General features: G+C 48.4%; 1 protein-coding gene across 1 annotated transcript in view; it reads right to left on the bottom strand.

Moving 5' to 3' along the window:
- STUB1 (STIP1 homology and U-box containing protein 1) overlaps positions 1–15,611 on the bottom strand; it is a 45,138-nt gene that overhangs the window by 4,111 nt on the left and 25,416 nt on the right. The window contains exons 5-6 of the mRNA XM_029577458.1: positions 14,081–14,137; positions 9–125 (exon numbers count right to left, since the gene is read on the bottom strand). Of these exons, the coding sequence (XP_029433318.1) occupies positions 9–125; positions 14,081–14,137 (174 nt within the window). The remainder of the gene's footprint in view (positions 1–8; positions 126–14,080; positions 14,138–15,611) is intronic.

Here is a 15,611-nt window from a genome sequence, read left to right as displayed (position 1 = left end):
TACAATACCTGCAGATGCTCTTCAATATCTTTTCTGTCATAGGTGATCCCACTGGGGGTGATGCAAGGCTCCCTCATCAGCTCAAAACTGATCTTTCCACACAGGTAGTCCGGAATGTCATGTTTCTGAGGAAAGATGGTCTGGGGTCAGAAAGCTGCTCAGTACAACCTTGTAGACCCACAGGGCTCTCACAATAGCCATCACTAGTAAATGAGTTCTGAGCTAAAAAAAAGTACTACCAAGACAATATGGATGTTGCTTTGCCCAGGTCTTTCTGGGCATTCTGACTAGTTTACATAAGCACATGGCAAAATGGGTGTCACTGCCCTTGCTAGGTGAACTAAGACCTGAAGGCAGGGGTGGAAAGATCACTGGGGAGGGAGAGCTGGTGGGACAGACAAGGAAGAAACTTGGAGTGGGCATGATATAGCCCCAACAGCACCCTCCAAAAGTTGAAACTCTGGATCCTGCTTCATTTCCCTCTGCCCCTGGAGCACCATAGCAGACAGCAGAAATCAAGGTCTTCCTTGCAGTTTATGCTGCTGATGCCATATCCAAGGGAGAGAGTAAGGCACACCATGCACTTCACACCATTTGCTCTACCAAAGGAAGATGATTCAAAACAGGGTCTTAAGAGAAAACATGCCTCTCCTCCTGCTTGTTCCCTTCACCTGCCCCCAACGCAGACACAGCTCCTCCTGCCTTCCCACCACCACTCAAAACGCACCAGTTCCCAACTTCTCCTCCAGCTGTCAGCAGGAAAGCAACTGGATTACAATGTGCAACTCTTCTCTACTAGGTGGTTCTGTTGGGTCTCAGGAGCAATCCAAGATCAGTCAGAACCACACAGTGAAATAGGCCACTCAGAAAGCAAGAAATTGGTAAGTGAAAGATCGGTTGGGAGGGGAAAGAGAAGAGTGGAGTCGTTGTAAAAGGAAGCACATGGAAAAGGAGATAAGATGTAAGGGAGAGAGAATATGTGCCAGGGGATCAGTGAGGGAGGGTTCATGAGTGGAATAAGCTTTAGAACCACTGCAGAAAGCAAAGGTGCTTACCTGTAACAGGTGTTCTCACAGGACAGCAGGATGTTAGTCCTCACATATGGGTGACATCAGGATGGAGCCCAATCATGGAACACTTTTGTCAAAGTTTCTAGAACTTTGACTGGCACACTGAGCATGCCCAGCATGCCACTAACCCTGCAGCCAGCAGGGGTCCCCCTTCAGTCTCGTTTATAGTAAAAAGTAACGTGTGAAAAATAAAATAAATCACAAGCGAACCCAACTCCACAGTGTGGCGGGCAGGTTTCATGAGGATTAACATCCTGCTGTCCTGTGAGAACACCTGTTACAGGTAAGCAACTCTGCTTTCTCACAGAACAAGCAGGATGGTTGTCCTCACATATGGGTGAATAGCGAGCTGAGGATGCCCGAGTAATGTACCAAACGCACCCAAAGACGTCAACAGGCACAATAAAAGGGGTGGATTTGGGTAGGAGGGCATCCTGAAAACCCCTTAACGGGTCACTGGAAGGTTGTTGGGATTTTAAGCTGAGAATAAATTGCATAGAACAGACTGGGAAAAATGGAATCTTGCCTGCCAGCCTTGTCTAGGCAATAATGGGCTGCAAAGGTATGGAGGGAACTCCAGGTATCAGCCTTACAGATGTCAGCAAACAGCACCAAACGGAAGGTGCGCCACTGATGTTACTATGGCCCTTATAGAATGTGCTTTTACATGTTCGTGTAGTGGAAGGCCTACTTGCTGGTAGCAAAAGGAAATACCATCCGCCAGCCCGGAGGAGAGGGTCTGCTTGCCCACTGGATTACCTAATTTGGTTTTATCGAAAGAGACAAATACCTGAGTGGACTTCCTATGGGCTGCTGTGTGCTCTAAATAAAAGGCTAGGGCACGTTTGCAGTCCAAAGAATGCAGCGCCTGTTCCCCTGGATGTGAGTGGAGCCTGGGAAAGAAAGTAGGTAGTAGATTGATTGAGATGAAATTCCAATACTACTTTCGGCAAACATTTAGGATGAATGCGAAGCACTACTCTGCCATGCAGAAATTTCTTGTAAGGTGGATAGGTCACCAATGCCTGTAACTCACTAACTCTGCGAGCCGTTATAGTGAGGAGAAATAGCATTTTCCATGTGAGATAACTAAGGTCGCATGAGTGGAGAGGCTCAAACAGAGGCTTCATGAGTTGTCCTAAAACCACGTTAAGGTCCCAAGCAGGGGCCGGAGGCCACACTGAAGGTTTTAGGCTGAGTAAGCCTCTCATGACGTGCACTACATCGTGGGTTGTGTCGAAATAGAGACATCCCCTACACCTTTATGGAAAGCGGCAACCGCACTGACATGCACCCTTATGGAGGAAGTTTGTAGACCAGACTCCGAAAGATGTCAGATATAGTCTAGGAACTTCGCAGTGGAACAAGAAAAGGGGTCTATAGCCATGAATGTGCAGCACACGGAAAACCGCTTCCATTTGCAACGATAAGACTTTCTAGTAGAAGGCTTTCGTGAAGTTACTAGGACTTGGGATACTGACTCAAAGGTTGAGAGGTCGGAGAATCAACCTTTCAACATCCAGGCTAATGACAGGACCTGGAGGTTGGAGGGGCATAGCTGCCCGCTGTTCTGATTTATCAGCAGCGGGTCTGCCCCCAGACGAATGTGCTGATGGATTGAGAGGATTGTGCTGATGGACTGAGAAGGATTGGAAACCAGACTTGGCGCAGCCAGTGAGGGGCTATGAGAATCATTAAGCCCTTGTACTTCCGAAACTTCACCAGAGTTTTGCAACGAGTGGAAGTGGAGGGTATGCGTAGAGGAGACTGCTCAACCATGAGAGGGTGAAAGCATCTCTCGGCAGTGACTTGTGGCTGCGATGGAGTGAGCAGTTCTCTACTTTGCGGTTGTGGATGGACGCAAAGAGGTCTGTGTGAGGATAACCCCAGCGCTGAAAGATTGTGTCTGCTACTGTGGGGTTGAGGGACCACTCATGTGGATGAAAGGTCCTACTCAACTTGACCGCAAGAACATTGTCCACGCCTGCCAGATAGGTCACTCTGAGGCACATAGAGTGGGAAAGAGCCCATGCTCATATCTGGGCTGCTTCTTGACACAGTAGGTATGAGCCCATTCCACCTTGTTTGTTAATGTACCACATTGCTACTTGGTTGTCTGTTTGGATCAGGTTTGTCTTGTTGGAAAGGCAATCCCAAGACGACTTCAGGGCACACCTGATTGCCCAGAGCTCCAGAAAATTTATCTGATGTGACTACTACAGACCAGGTTCAATAAGTTTGCAGGTCGGCAACATGGCCACCCCAACCGAGGTTGGAAGCATCAGTTGTCAATGTGATGTGAGGTTCTGGAGCTTGAAAAGGAAGGCCTTTGAGGAGACTGGAATGTTGAATCTACCAAGCCAGCGAGAGTCGGAGCTGTCTGGTGACATGGACAATGCTGGACATTGGATGGTAAGCCTGAGTCCACTGGGTCTTCAGGGTCCATTGTGTTACTCGCATGGCTAGACGGGCCATCGGAGTAACATGAACTGAGGATACATGTGATCTAGCAAAGTGAGGAAGTGACGAGCTGTTGTGGATCGACGAGCCTGGATGTGTTGCGCCAGGGTCATGATAGTGCGAGCACGATCCCGTGGGAGAAAAGCTCTTGCCTATATGGTATTTTATTATTTAACAGTTTTTATATACCGACATTCATTGGGAATATCACATCGGTTTACAATAAACGAAAACTACGCTTTTGAAGCGCTTAACAGAGAACTAGGAAATACAATATAACATCAGATTACACTGAACGTAAGCTATGTTTACATAGCACTAACCAGAGAACTAGAAAATACAAGCAACCTGGAACAGAAAATGGCAAAAGGGTTGGGGGTGGGGGAAGGAGCAGGAGCTGAGATTCAAGTGGGGGGGGGGAGGGAAAAGTGGCTATATACAAACTACGTATAGAGGGAGGTGGGAGGAGGAGTCCAATTTAGGTGCAAATTATAACAGGCAAGATAAAGAAATGTAAAGGAAATAAAAGTCTGACTAATTTAAATGCAATTATAACAGGCTATATAAAGACGTTTGATATCTATGGCTGCTCCTATGAAGGAGAGGATCTGAGATGGAACCAGCCTGGACTTTGGTTAGTTTACAAGAAAACAGAGTGACAGTAGCACTTGGAGGGTTAGATGTAAGGAGGTTAGTACGTCCTGAGATGGAGCCCTTATCAACCAATCGTCGAGATAAAAAGGTAGACATATATGCTCTGTCCTCCGAGGCAGGCTGTGACCACTGCCAGGCACTTGGTGAAGACTTGAGGTGCCGATGCTAGGTTGAATTGTAGCACTCGATACTGGAAGTGCTGGTGTCAGACTAAGAACCGGAGGTACTTTCAACGAGACGGCGTTATCGCTATGCGAGTGTACGCATCTTGCAGGTCTAGAGAGCAAAGCCAATTTCTCTTTGCAGAAGAGGAAGGAGGGAGCCCAAGGTTACCATCCTGAACTTTTCTTTCTGAAGGTATTTGTTTAAGGCACGTAGGTTCAAAATCGGACGAACACCGCCTGATGTTTTTGGAATTAGGAAATACAGAGAATAGAACCCTTGTCCCTATTGAGAAGAGGGGCACTAGTTCTATTGCCCGTGCTTTGAGGAGGGTTAATATTTCCTCCTCTAGAAGTGGGGAGTGGTCGGATAAGCCCCACCTCAGCCGAGGTGGGGAGTCCGCTGGTATGGTCAGAAAGTTGAGATGGTAACCTTGAGCCACTACAGAGAGTACCCACTGATCTGTAGTGATTGTGATCCAAGTGTTGGTGAAGTGGCACAGACGGTCACCTACTGGTACCAATGGTAGAGGAGATTGGCAAATGTTCTCTAGCGGGAAGTCAAAATCCCAAAGCCGAGCCAGGTTGTGGAGCTGGTTGGGTCTTCTGAGGTCTGGATTGACGGGTATGACATTTCTGGTAAGGCCTGGATGGGCGACCACAAGTCACAGGAGGATAATATCTATGCACCTTGTAGACTGGCCTCTTAGTCTCGCTCCTGAACGGCCGCTTAGAAGTGGAAGGAAAGTCTGAAAGCACAGAAGAGAGCTGACATAGCATTTCGTGGTGGTCCTTGAGCTGTGCTACCGTCTCCTGGATCTTGTCCCCGAAAAGATTATCGCCAGCACAGGGAAGGTCAGCCAACCTTTCCTGGACTTTAAGTCTCAAATATGAGGACTTCAGCCAGGCACATCTTCTAGCACTAATCCCTGCTGCAGATACCCTAGAGGCCGTGTCAAAAATATCATATGCTGTGCGAACTTCTTCTGGGCAGACTCAACCACCACACACTGATGAGAAAGCTGGGTTTTCTGGAACCCAAGGGCTGTCTGTACCAAATAGTTAGCATCTGTTATGATTTACCGGTGGTACAGAACCTGGATACTCCTCCCAGTTACGCTGGAGAATTTCAAGAAGGACTTCGTGAACAGGTATGGACATGATCTCCTTGGGTGCGTCTACAAACTGGAGCACTTCCAGCATTTTGTGCCTGGAGTATTCTTCTGTCTGAAGTTTGAAGGGAATGACCTCAGACATTTCCTTAATAAAACTTATAAAAGACAGATCCTCTGGAGGAGAATGTCTTCTCTCTTCAGGTGGAGATAGTTCGGAAGGAATGTCATCTGAATCCTGAGACTGAGAGGAATCATCTGTTCAGGGCTGGTATGGCTGGTCACCAGCTCAGATGGGATCGCCAGACGGTAGAAAAGGTGCTATTCCTGTGAGATCCGGTCGGGGCATAAATGGGGGCACAGACAGAGGACGATGCGGCATAGACTATGGAATCAGCACAGATGGGTCCAGTGACCTCCGTGGCAGAATTCCAGACGGCCCCGAAATCGGCTCTGGCCTCTGTGAGTCTTCGTCCTCTGATAAGGGAATCGGAGTCAATGGAGAAGGACATATCGGCATCTTCGGGCCCACCAGTGGAAGGGCCCCGATCAACGTGTCCAACCTGTCCAGTAACGGCGCAAGTACCGTGCGCATTGGGTCGGTGACTGGAGTCGGAATCAGTGTCGATTGAGGCTAAAGACCTTGGAGCACTTGAACGATGGCCTCTTGAACCATCCGGTTCAATTCCTCATGGAAGCTTGGGGCTTGGAACACCAATTCCGGAATAGGAGGCAGCGCTGGCATCGTCGGAGGGTCCACTGGTGACAGTGGAGTTGCAGTTCCCGGCACCGATGAACGTGGGGAACGCCTTGGTGACCTGGTCTCAGAGGAGGATAGGTGCTTCTCTGGACAGGATTTCTTCCTAGGAGGCTCTATCGACGCCGATGCTGAGGGCTTGCCTGGATTGGCGGACTGAGCCTTCCGATGGCGAATCCGATGTTTCTTCCGGTGCTTGGCCCGGTCCTTCTCTGGCGCCGAGGAAGATAAGGTGGATGACTTCAGAGTGGCAGTAGTCGGATGGGAACTGCCGGTGTCCAACTGTTGACGGGAGGTGGGCGGTGCCAGCTCTGATGTCGAGGCCTTCGACAGAGTCTGTTGCTTTGCCTGGAAAAGAAAAGGAAAAATTAGTTTCTTACCTGATAATTTTTGTTCCTGTAGTACCACGGATCAGTCCAGACGCCTAGGTTTTGCCCCCCGTCTAGCAGATGGAGACAGAGCAGTTTTCAAAACAAACTCTGCCTTATATAGGATAGTACCACCTACAGTCTGGCAGTATTACTTAATGTCAAAGCAGAATGGCTCCCCAAAACCATCTTAACCTTGTACAATAACACTTTTAACAAGAAAACAGAAACAACTGGTCCACTACACCCTCCTGGGAACTGAACCTGTAGAACCATTTGAGGACTGTATATTCCAATTTGTGTAGATCTGAAAAAGAATTCAAGTAGCACCAAGCGGACTCTCCCTTACTTCCATATCTCTGATGGGTGGGACTCTGGACTGATCCGTGTACTACAGGAACTAAAATTATCAGGTAAGAAACTAATTTTCCTTTCCCTGTTTGTACCTGGATCAGTCCAGACTCCTGGGATGTATCAGAGGTGCCTTACCTGGGATGGGATCAGGAGAGGCCCGCTCAGAGCACTCCTCCAAATCCTCCTGAACCTGGCGCTTGGACATCCAATCTGTAATGCCTCGCAAAAGTATGCAAGGATTTCCACGTAGCCACCCTGCAAATCTCCTGCAGAGATATCATCTGACATTCAGCCCAAGACGCCGTTTGCGAACGAGTAGAGTGAGCCTGTAGACCAACAGGAAGAGATCTACCACGAAGCAGATAGGCCGAGCTAATAATCTCCTTTAGCCAGCAAGCTATGGTAGCCATCTGACCACGCTTGGGGCCACTCCACAGCACGAAAAGATGGTCTGTCACATGAAATTCATTTATAACCTCCAGATAACGGAGCAATGCTCTGCGAACATCCAGTTTCCGCAAGTCCCTAGTCAAGAGATCAGAATGGTCTAATTCCATAAAAGCTGGCAGCTCCACCAATTGGTTAACATGAAAGGAAGAAACCACTTTCGGCAGAAAAGAAGGCACAGTCCGTAATGAAACTCCCGATTCCGAAATCCGCAAAAAAGGTTCTCTACAGGAAAGAGCCTGGAGTTCCGACACTCTACGAGCCGATGTAATGGCCACCAGAAAGATGACCTTCACGGTAAGATCCTTCAGAGTCTACCTTTTCAAAGGCTCAAAGGGTGCCGAGCACGGAGCTGTGAGAACTAAATTCAGACTCCAAGACGGACAAGGATGCCTCAGCAGAGGACACAAATGCTTTGCTCCCCTGTAGGAAACGAGCCACATCCAGATGTGCCGCTAATGCTACGCCCTGCACAGAACCACGCACACAACCAAGAGCCGCCACCTGCACTCTGAGGGAACTGCATGACAAGCCCTTGGACAGACCTGCTTGAAGAACACACAGAATATCAGACACCGAGGCCTGGGTAGGAGCAACCTCTTGGTCCAGACACAAAGACTCAAAAACCTTCCATACGCTAACATACGCAAGATTGGTAGAGGTCTTATGCGATCGCAGGAGCATAGCCACTACGGCTGGAGAATAGCATTTGTGACTCAAATGAGGCCTTTCAAAAGCCATGCAGCTAGACAGAAGCTATCGACTTCTTCCAAACAAACGGTCCTTTGATGCAGCAGGTCTGGAAATCACAGCGGACCCGTCACCACTAGCTTGAGGAGGTCCGCAAATCATGGACGCCTCGGCCATTCTGGGGCTACCAGGATGACCTCCGCTGGATGGATCTCTATTCGCCTGAGCACTTTGCCGATCAATGGCCAAGGCGGGAAGACGTACAGCAGAACATTAGTAGGCCAGGGCAGAACTAGGGCATCTACCCCTTCCGCTCCAGTCTCTCTGCGATGACTAAAAACTCGGCGCTTTGGCATTCCGAAACATCGCCATGAGATCCATGCTGGGCCTGCCCCACGCGTTGCAAATGAGTTGAAAGGCTGCATCTGCCAATTCCCATTCCCCGGGATCTAGATGGTGTCGGCTGAGAAAATCTGCCTGCACGTTGTCCACGCCGGCGATGTGAGATGCCGCTATGCTAAGTTCTGCTCCGCCCAGCTGATTAATTGATGAGCTTCCACCGCCACAGGTTGACTCCTGGTCCCTCTCCTTGGCAGTTGATATATGCCACCGTGGTCGCATTGTCCGAGAGTATTCTGATCGTCCTCCTGGAGGAGAGGATGAAATGCTTGTAATGCTTACCACACCGCTCTTGTTTCCAGACGATTGATTGACCACTGCAATTCGTCGAGAGACCATAATCCCTGCACTGATTTCTCCCGGCATACCGTCCCCCCCAACCTGAGAGGCTGGCATCCGTGGTGACCACTGTCCAGTCAGGCATCTCCAAGGGGACCTCTCAGGATAAATTGTCAGTCATCAACCACCAATTGAGACTGGATCACGCTGCCTCCGTAAGTGGAAGAGGTAGATGAAAAAGTTTGGAGACTTAATTCCATCAGGATAGCAGCGCAGACTGTAAAGGCCTCATATGAGCAAAGGCCCAAGGTACTAGTTCTAAGGTTGAAGTCATCGAGCCAAGAACCTGCAAATAAACCCGAACCCTGGGTGGATGCTTGAGCAATAAGGCTCTCACCTGGCCTTGTAACTTGAAGATGCGGTCCGTGGTAAGAAATACTCTGCCCTGCTGAGTGTCAAATAGAGCACCCAAATATTCCGAGAGGGTACCAGCCAGCTCTTGGTGAAGTTGACCACCCAGCTCAGCGACTGGAGGAGTTCCTTGCGAATCAGCACCTGGGCAAGCGATTGCGATTTCGCTCGAATCAACCAGTAATCCAAATATGGATGCACCAGAAGCCTCTCCCTGCAGAGATGGGCTGCCACCATCACCACCATTACCCTTGGTGAATGTCCTGGGTGCTGTGGCAAGACCGAAGGGCAGAGCCCGAAACTGAAAATGCTGACCCATGACCGAAAACCGAAGAAACCTCTGGTGATCTGGATGAATGCAGATATGAAGGTATGCTTCCGTGAGATCCAAGGACGCCAGAAACTCTCCCTTTTGTACCGAGGCAATGACCGACCAAAGCGTTTCCATGCAAAAACGTGGTACTCTGAGGCATTTGTTTACCCTTTTCAAATCCAGAATGGGCCGGAAAGAAGCTCTCTTTCTTTGGAGCTACAAAGTAAATGGAGTAACGAACTTTTCATCTTGCCTCCGGAGGCACTGGGACGATGGCCCCTAGTTGAAGAAGGTGCTGTAAGGTTTCCTGGACTGCCTTTCGCTTGGTTTTGTAACCGCAGGGAGAGATGAGAAATCTGTTCCTAAGGCGCCGTGCAAAATCTAAAGCATAGCCTTGTCTTATGGTAAACTCCCACTGGTCCATCGTTATCTTGGCCCATTCCTCGAAAAACAGGGACAGTCTGCCCCCCTACCGCCGGCACCGAGGAATGGACTGGCGCACCCCTTCCTTGTGAAGACTTGGCTCCCGAAGCAGACTGGGAGTTTCCAGGTCTGCCGAAATGTTGGCCCCGAAAGGGCTGAGACCAGGACTGCTGCCTATTTGGTGCCTGTTGAAAGGAAGAACTTTGAGCCCTGGATGGTCGAAATCTTCGATTCCCTCTGAATCTGGCCCGGGATGGAAAAGGCTCCCCTGGACTTCGGCCTGTCTTCTGGTAACCGATGAACCTTAGTCTCCCCCAGAGACTGGATCATATCCTCCAGGTCCTTTCCAAAAAGAACTTTCCTTTGAAGGGAAGGGATCCCAGCTGTGCCTTGGAGGATACATCTGCCGACCAGTTCCTTAACCGTAGGAGTCTACGGGCAGAGACCGTCAATACCATAGATCTCGCCGATGCCCGCAAAAGATTGTGAAAAGCATCAGCACAGTAGGCCATCGAAGTCTCCAGACAGCCTGCTTGGGCAGCCTCCTCATCCAAGAAGCCAGCGTTGGCTTGTAACTGCTGAACCCAGCGGAGGCACGCTCACAATGCAAAGTTGCTGCAGATAGCAGCACTAACTCCAAGTGCTGAAACCTCAAATATCCTCTTAAGCTGCAACTCCAACTTCCTGTCTTGCAGGTCTTTGAGTGCTGCTGCCCATGTAACTGGGATCGTGGTCTTCTTGGTAACTGCGGACACCACCGCGTCCACCTTGGGCACTCGCAGCAGATCCAAAGCATCCTCCGGCAGAGGATAGAGCTTATCCATGGCCTTACTCACCTTCAAGCCAAGATCTAGGGTATCCCATTCCCGGAACAGCAAATCTGTTGCCGAGAAATGAAAAGGAAAATCGGTTGCAGGGCCTCTCAGACCCAACAAGACTGGATCCAGAGCCCCCAGTTTGGATTCCTCTGGCAGACCCTCAATGTTCAGCTCAGCTAGAACAGAAGGGATAAGAACTCCCAACTCTTCCTTCCTAAAGAGGCGTACCACCTTAGGGTCATCTCCTTCCACAACATGCAAACCCCTTTGCTGAGCCTTGCTGCTGTAAATCTGGGTCTGCATTCACCCCCTGCAGGGATTTAGAATGAATGTCCGGGTCCCCTGGGTCTGTATTCTGCCCAGAAGCATCAGTATCAGTCTGAAGCATCCCAATACGGAGAGGACGCTTAGGCTTGGATGGCCCCAAACCACCCTTAGACCTGGACCGCTTCTTAGCATGAGGCTTGGACCCAGAGAGGCGAATTTTCCTTCAGCCTGCAGCTTCCCTGACTTGCTTTAAAAGCCTTATGGAGTAATAATACAAACTCTAACGAAAAGGAGCAAGAGGAGAAGGAGTCAGAAGCCCCCACGGGGCTATCCTCCGTTGCAGGCGAATTATGCTGTAAAGGTTCCCTTTCTCCTGGAAAGAGGAGGTGGTAAAAACCCCTCCCCCATAGCTGCCTGAGTTGCAGACCTGAATGTCTGCAAAATGGCCTCCATTCCCGCTCAGCCCCACCAGCATCAACTGTCCCTGAAGGAACTTTTTTTTTTTTTTTTTTACTTTTGTGGCCCCGGAGGAACCCTCCCCCCCAGCAGAGACATCGAGCAGAGGTGCGCGCGACACGAGGGAGATCGCGGCATCGGGGAGAAAACTACACAAAAAATTTAAAAAAATGCAAAATCTGACACCCCCGCACCAAAACAGGGAGGAGAGAGAGAGCCGCCATGATGCCGAAGCTGACAGGAAAGTTAAAGATTTTTTTTTTTCAAAACTTGCCCGGTAGTGGTCCAAGGTGCTGATCCTGCAGGGTGGAGTGAACCGGGCTCCCCGGTGTCGCACCCAGAACTGCCAAAAGGAGATAGTAGGGTCCTCGACCCTGTCTTGCAGCTGCCTCAACACCAGCGGGAGATGGCCCTCTCGACACCCTGAAGCGGAAGACCACACTGTTCCTTGATTAACTTTTTTTTTTTTTTTTTTTTTTTTTAAACAAAACTGACCAAGCCAGAAAATTTTAAACTAACCCTGACTAAATCCTAGAATAAATTTAAACACACAGACCAGACTGTAGGTTTTGCACCCCCACCATCTGCTCGAGACAGAGAAATACTGCCGGACTGTAGGTGGCACCATCCTATATAAGGCGGAGTTTGTTTTGAAAACTGCTCTCTGTCTCCATCTGCTAGGGGGGGGGGCAAAACCCAGGAGTTTTGACTGATCCGGGTACGTACAGGGAACTCCATCTTTTCTGAGCGAGCCTTGCGGCCCTTCGGCCTCATTTGGGCACATTTGGTACATGTGAGAACGTTGTGGTCCGCCCCTAAACATAAAACACAAACCTTATGCGGGTCTGTAATGGACATTGTCCATGGACAATCGGGGCATTGACGAAAACCAGACGCCATGGCTCTGAAAAAAATTTAGCCGCGGTGTGGTCGATGGCCAGTAGGCCTCGGAAGGAAAACCCGACGGGAACCGACCACAGAAGAAGGTAAAGCCTTACCTAAACGTCCACGGATATAGATTCGATAGGGGGACCCCAGATGGGGTAAATTTTGTCAAACTTTTAAGAAAAATTCTGTGAGGAAAATTCCTGTCAGGAATATCAAGCGAGCTCCTTAACCTGCGTGGCTACTGCTGTGCAGGGAAAAAAAAAAAAAAAGAGACTGAAGGGGGGACCCCTGCTGGATGCAGGGTTGGTGGCATGCTGGGCATGCCCAGTAGTGCCAGTCAAGGTTCTAGAAACTTTGACAAAAGTGTTCCGTGATTGGGCTCCATCCTGATGTCGTCACCTATATGTGAGGGCTACCATCCTGCTTGTCCTGTGAGAATGATGTATTGCCACTGACTGGAAGAAAGCTGCATCGCCTATCATGCAATGGTTCAATGATCTTAGATCAGTTGCATTACTAGGAAAACAGGTGGGATCACATGCAAAGATTTTATTCATAACAGGGACTTAGGAAAACTTAACATAGTTCCTTAGTTCAAGGGCTTGTTTAGCTTAAAGTATTTGAAATAATAAAAGCAGGATTTTAGTTACTCAGGGTACCCATTGTAATAAATGTTGTTCATTTAAGGCATGATTTTAAAAAGCATTTACTCACTTAAAACTGGATTTTACTCGAGTAAATGCACTTTACTCGTGTAAGTGGGTTTTTGAAAATTGCTACAATATATGCCATGAATTGTCCATAGGATTTGCTCACGTAAGTGTCCTTTACTCAAGTACATGGCTTTTGAAAATTGCTACAATAGCAGTTACATTTACACGTGTAAATCCTTATGAAAATTACTCCCTTAGGTTTACTATTGACCTAGAGCTCATACAACAAATGCAAAGGTTGGGCAAAGTACAATTGGTTTCCGAAGTTTTTTTGGGGGTTTTTTTTTTTGTTTTTTTTTTTTAAATACAGCTTTACTGCAACTTGCTTGTTTACAAAGGAATTCAGAAACACGGTGCTTGAAAAAGAACCCCGATTTTGAAAAGCTTTAAACGGGATACCATGTTCTCACTGAAACTCTGGCTCAAGGGTCCAGAGGCAGTGGATCAATTAATTCCTGGTCTAGCCCACTGCTCTTTCGGCGACTGCAGTTGCTAATTCTTTGAAGGCAGAGATCCTGACCACCTGCCAGCCAACTCCAGGGTGCATCTCCTAGGGCCAGAGGCATGCTGCTGTGCTGACTGGGCAGAGTGGCAGGGAGACACTCTCGGACAGCTGCAAATGAAGGCCCAGTACTTTTCAGCCTTGGACACCTTGCAGCAAACTGGGCTGAAGCAAGTTCTGAGGATGCTGGAAGCAGAGTTAGAGACGTAAGCCAGCATGAAATTCCTTTCTAAAAGCACTGACGTTTTATTGGACACTGCTTTGGGCAGTCTGAAATGGACTGGGGAGGCAGTTTACAAAAATGATGAAATAAGTCATGTAAACAATAGTCTTCCCTTCCCTATAAGAGAGAAAGCTAGGTTGATCTTACCTACTTTTTGAGGCAGGAGTGCCATCTTCACATCATGAGTGGCTGGGGTAGATCGATTATTCACAACACACCACCATTCCCTTACCCTGTGTACCTCTTCAAACGTACCTCGATACTGTGTCCCACGTTTTCTCAGCACATCTACCCCACCAGGTTACTAGCCCTCACCTTTCTCTTCTCATCCACCTGAGAGAAAAGCTCGTCCATATCTGCCAGGAATCTGTCCTGAAAAATTAAACAGAAGAGCTTTTTAAAGCCAATTTCTAGTGATGCCCAACATTTTCTTGTATCTTTAAAACTGCAGCCACAGTAGCCTAACCAACACCACTTCGCAAGGTACAAACCATTAACGTTCTAAGACTAATCAGAAACAGAATGAAATTAACAGCTCTTGACTGTGGTCCTTGTCAACATATAAGCCCTTGTGATGATACCCTCTCCGCCCAGCTGCTTGAAAAGGACTGAAATGTCTCTTGTAGAAAGTCGCACAACTCTTTTGTCACAATGTAACCTCACCAGTATTAGCCCAGCGATGCTCTCATTACATTCTTCAAATGGGACCAGAAAGAAGTTTCAGGACAACAACGTGGTGAGCATTTACTGTCTCCTTATACTTAGCCAAAAAGCCATGTGTGCAGGTGCAATGACCAATGGGCAGCTTGTTAACGTCAAGCATTCGATCACAGCCACTTAAGAAGTCTGCGGTGTTGATTTGTTTGCATGTTTTGTCCTTTTGAGCAGGAATTCCTGGCACATAATTCCATTGCTGGGGAAAAAAACCCCACCAACATCATCTTCAAGTGGGGTTTTTACCAGGCCTGCCTTTATATATCTTGGGAGAATCTGAACCTTCCCAATTAGTATCAGGTTTCGTTATCTACTATGATCTATCTGCAGAAGGCATGAACTGGTCAGCATCCAGCATGTCCTGACAGACTGCACGGTGGTTCTGCTCCAGTATCGGAGATCAAATGTCACACCCTCCTTCCTCATTTGCAGATCCTGGGAACAATTAACAAATGTCTTTAGTCATCTTTGGTACATCTTCCATTCTCGCTGCTACTTGGCAATCGGCCAGGACTAGGTGGTGAATTGGGCAATGGCTGGCGGGACAACCTTCATATGAATCATCTTGCATAACCTCCGAAACCACTGAAATGTCCTGGCACTTGCTGACTAAATAACCATTATACTAATAATCTCAGTCAACCCGACAAAAAAAGTTTACTTATTTATTTAATCATTCTTGGGAGAAATGTTAGCCAAAACGTGCACTTAAAAATATTGGTGGTGTTTTTGGCCAGTCTAGTGGCTCAGTGGCAATGCTACGCACTGCCATAGGGAGGAGCTAAGTTTGAATGTTAGGTCACGTCTCCCACTCCCTGGCCTAGCCAAGGATACTGAGGAGGTAGTTAGTATTCACAGCCCGTGCTCGGTGGGAGTCCCAGTCATCATACGATGACGGCACGATTTTGGGTCAGTTATTGTAGGATTTCAGGAAGGAGCCCTGGTGGATGGCTCCCCGCCCCAGCCAAACACTATCACTGTAATGACTGGGTCAAATTGGCGGTGGGGGCAGGGGAAAGCATGTTATAAAATAGGTTAAAAAAATAAAAAGCCCCAGATAGTTGTGACTGAAGGCACATGGTGCTGGATTCCAGCACTGGGTCTGATTGAGCCTGAAAGTCCAAAAAAGCAA

This window comes from Rhinatrema bivittatum, chromosome 14, assembly GCF_901001135.1.
Source record: "Rhinatrema bivittatum chromosome 14, aRhiBiv1.1, whole genome shotgun sequence".
NCBI classification, from domain to species: Eukaryota; Metazoa; Chordata; class Amphibia; order Gymnophiona; family Rhinatrematidae; genus Rhinatrema; species Rhinatrema bivittatum.
Note: the sequence above shows the minus strand (reverse complement) of the source record. Positions and strands in the feature narration are given on the sequence as shown.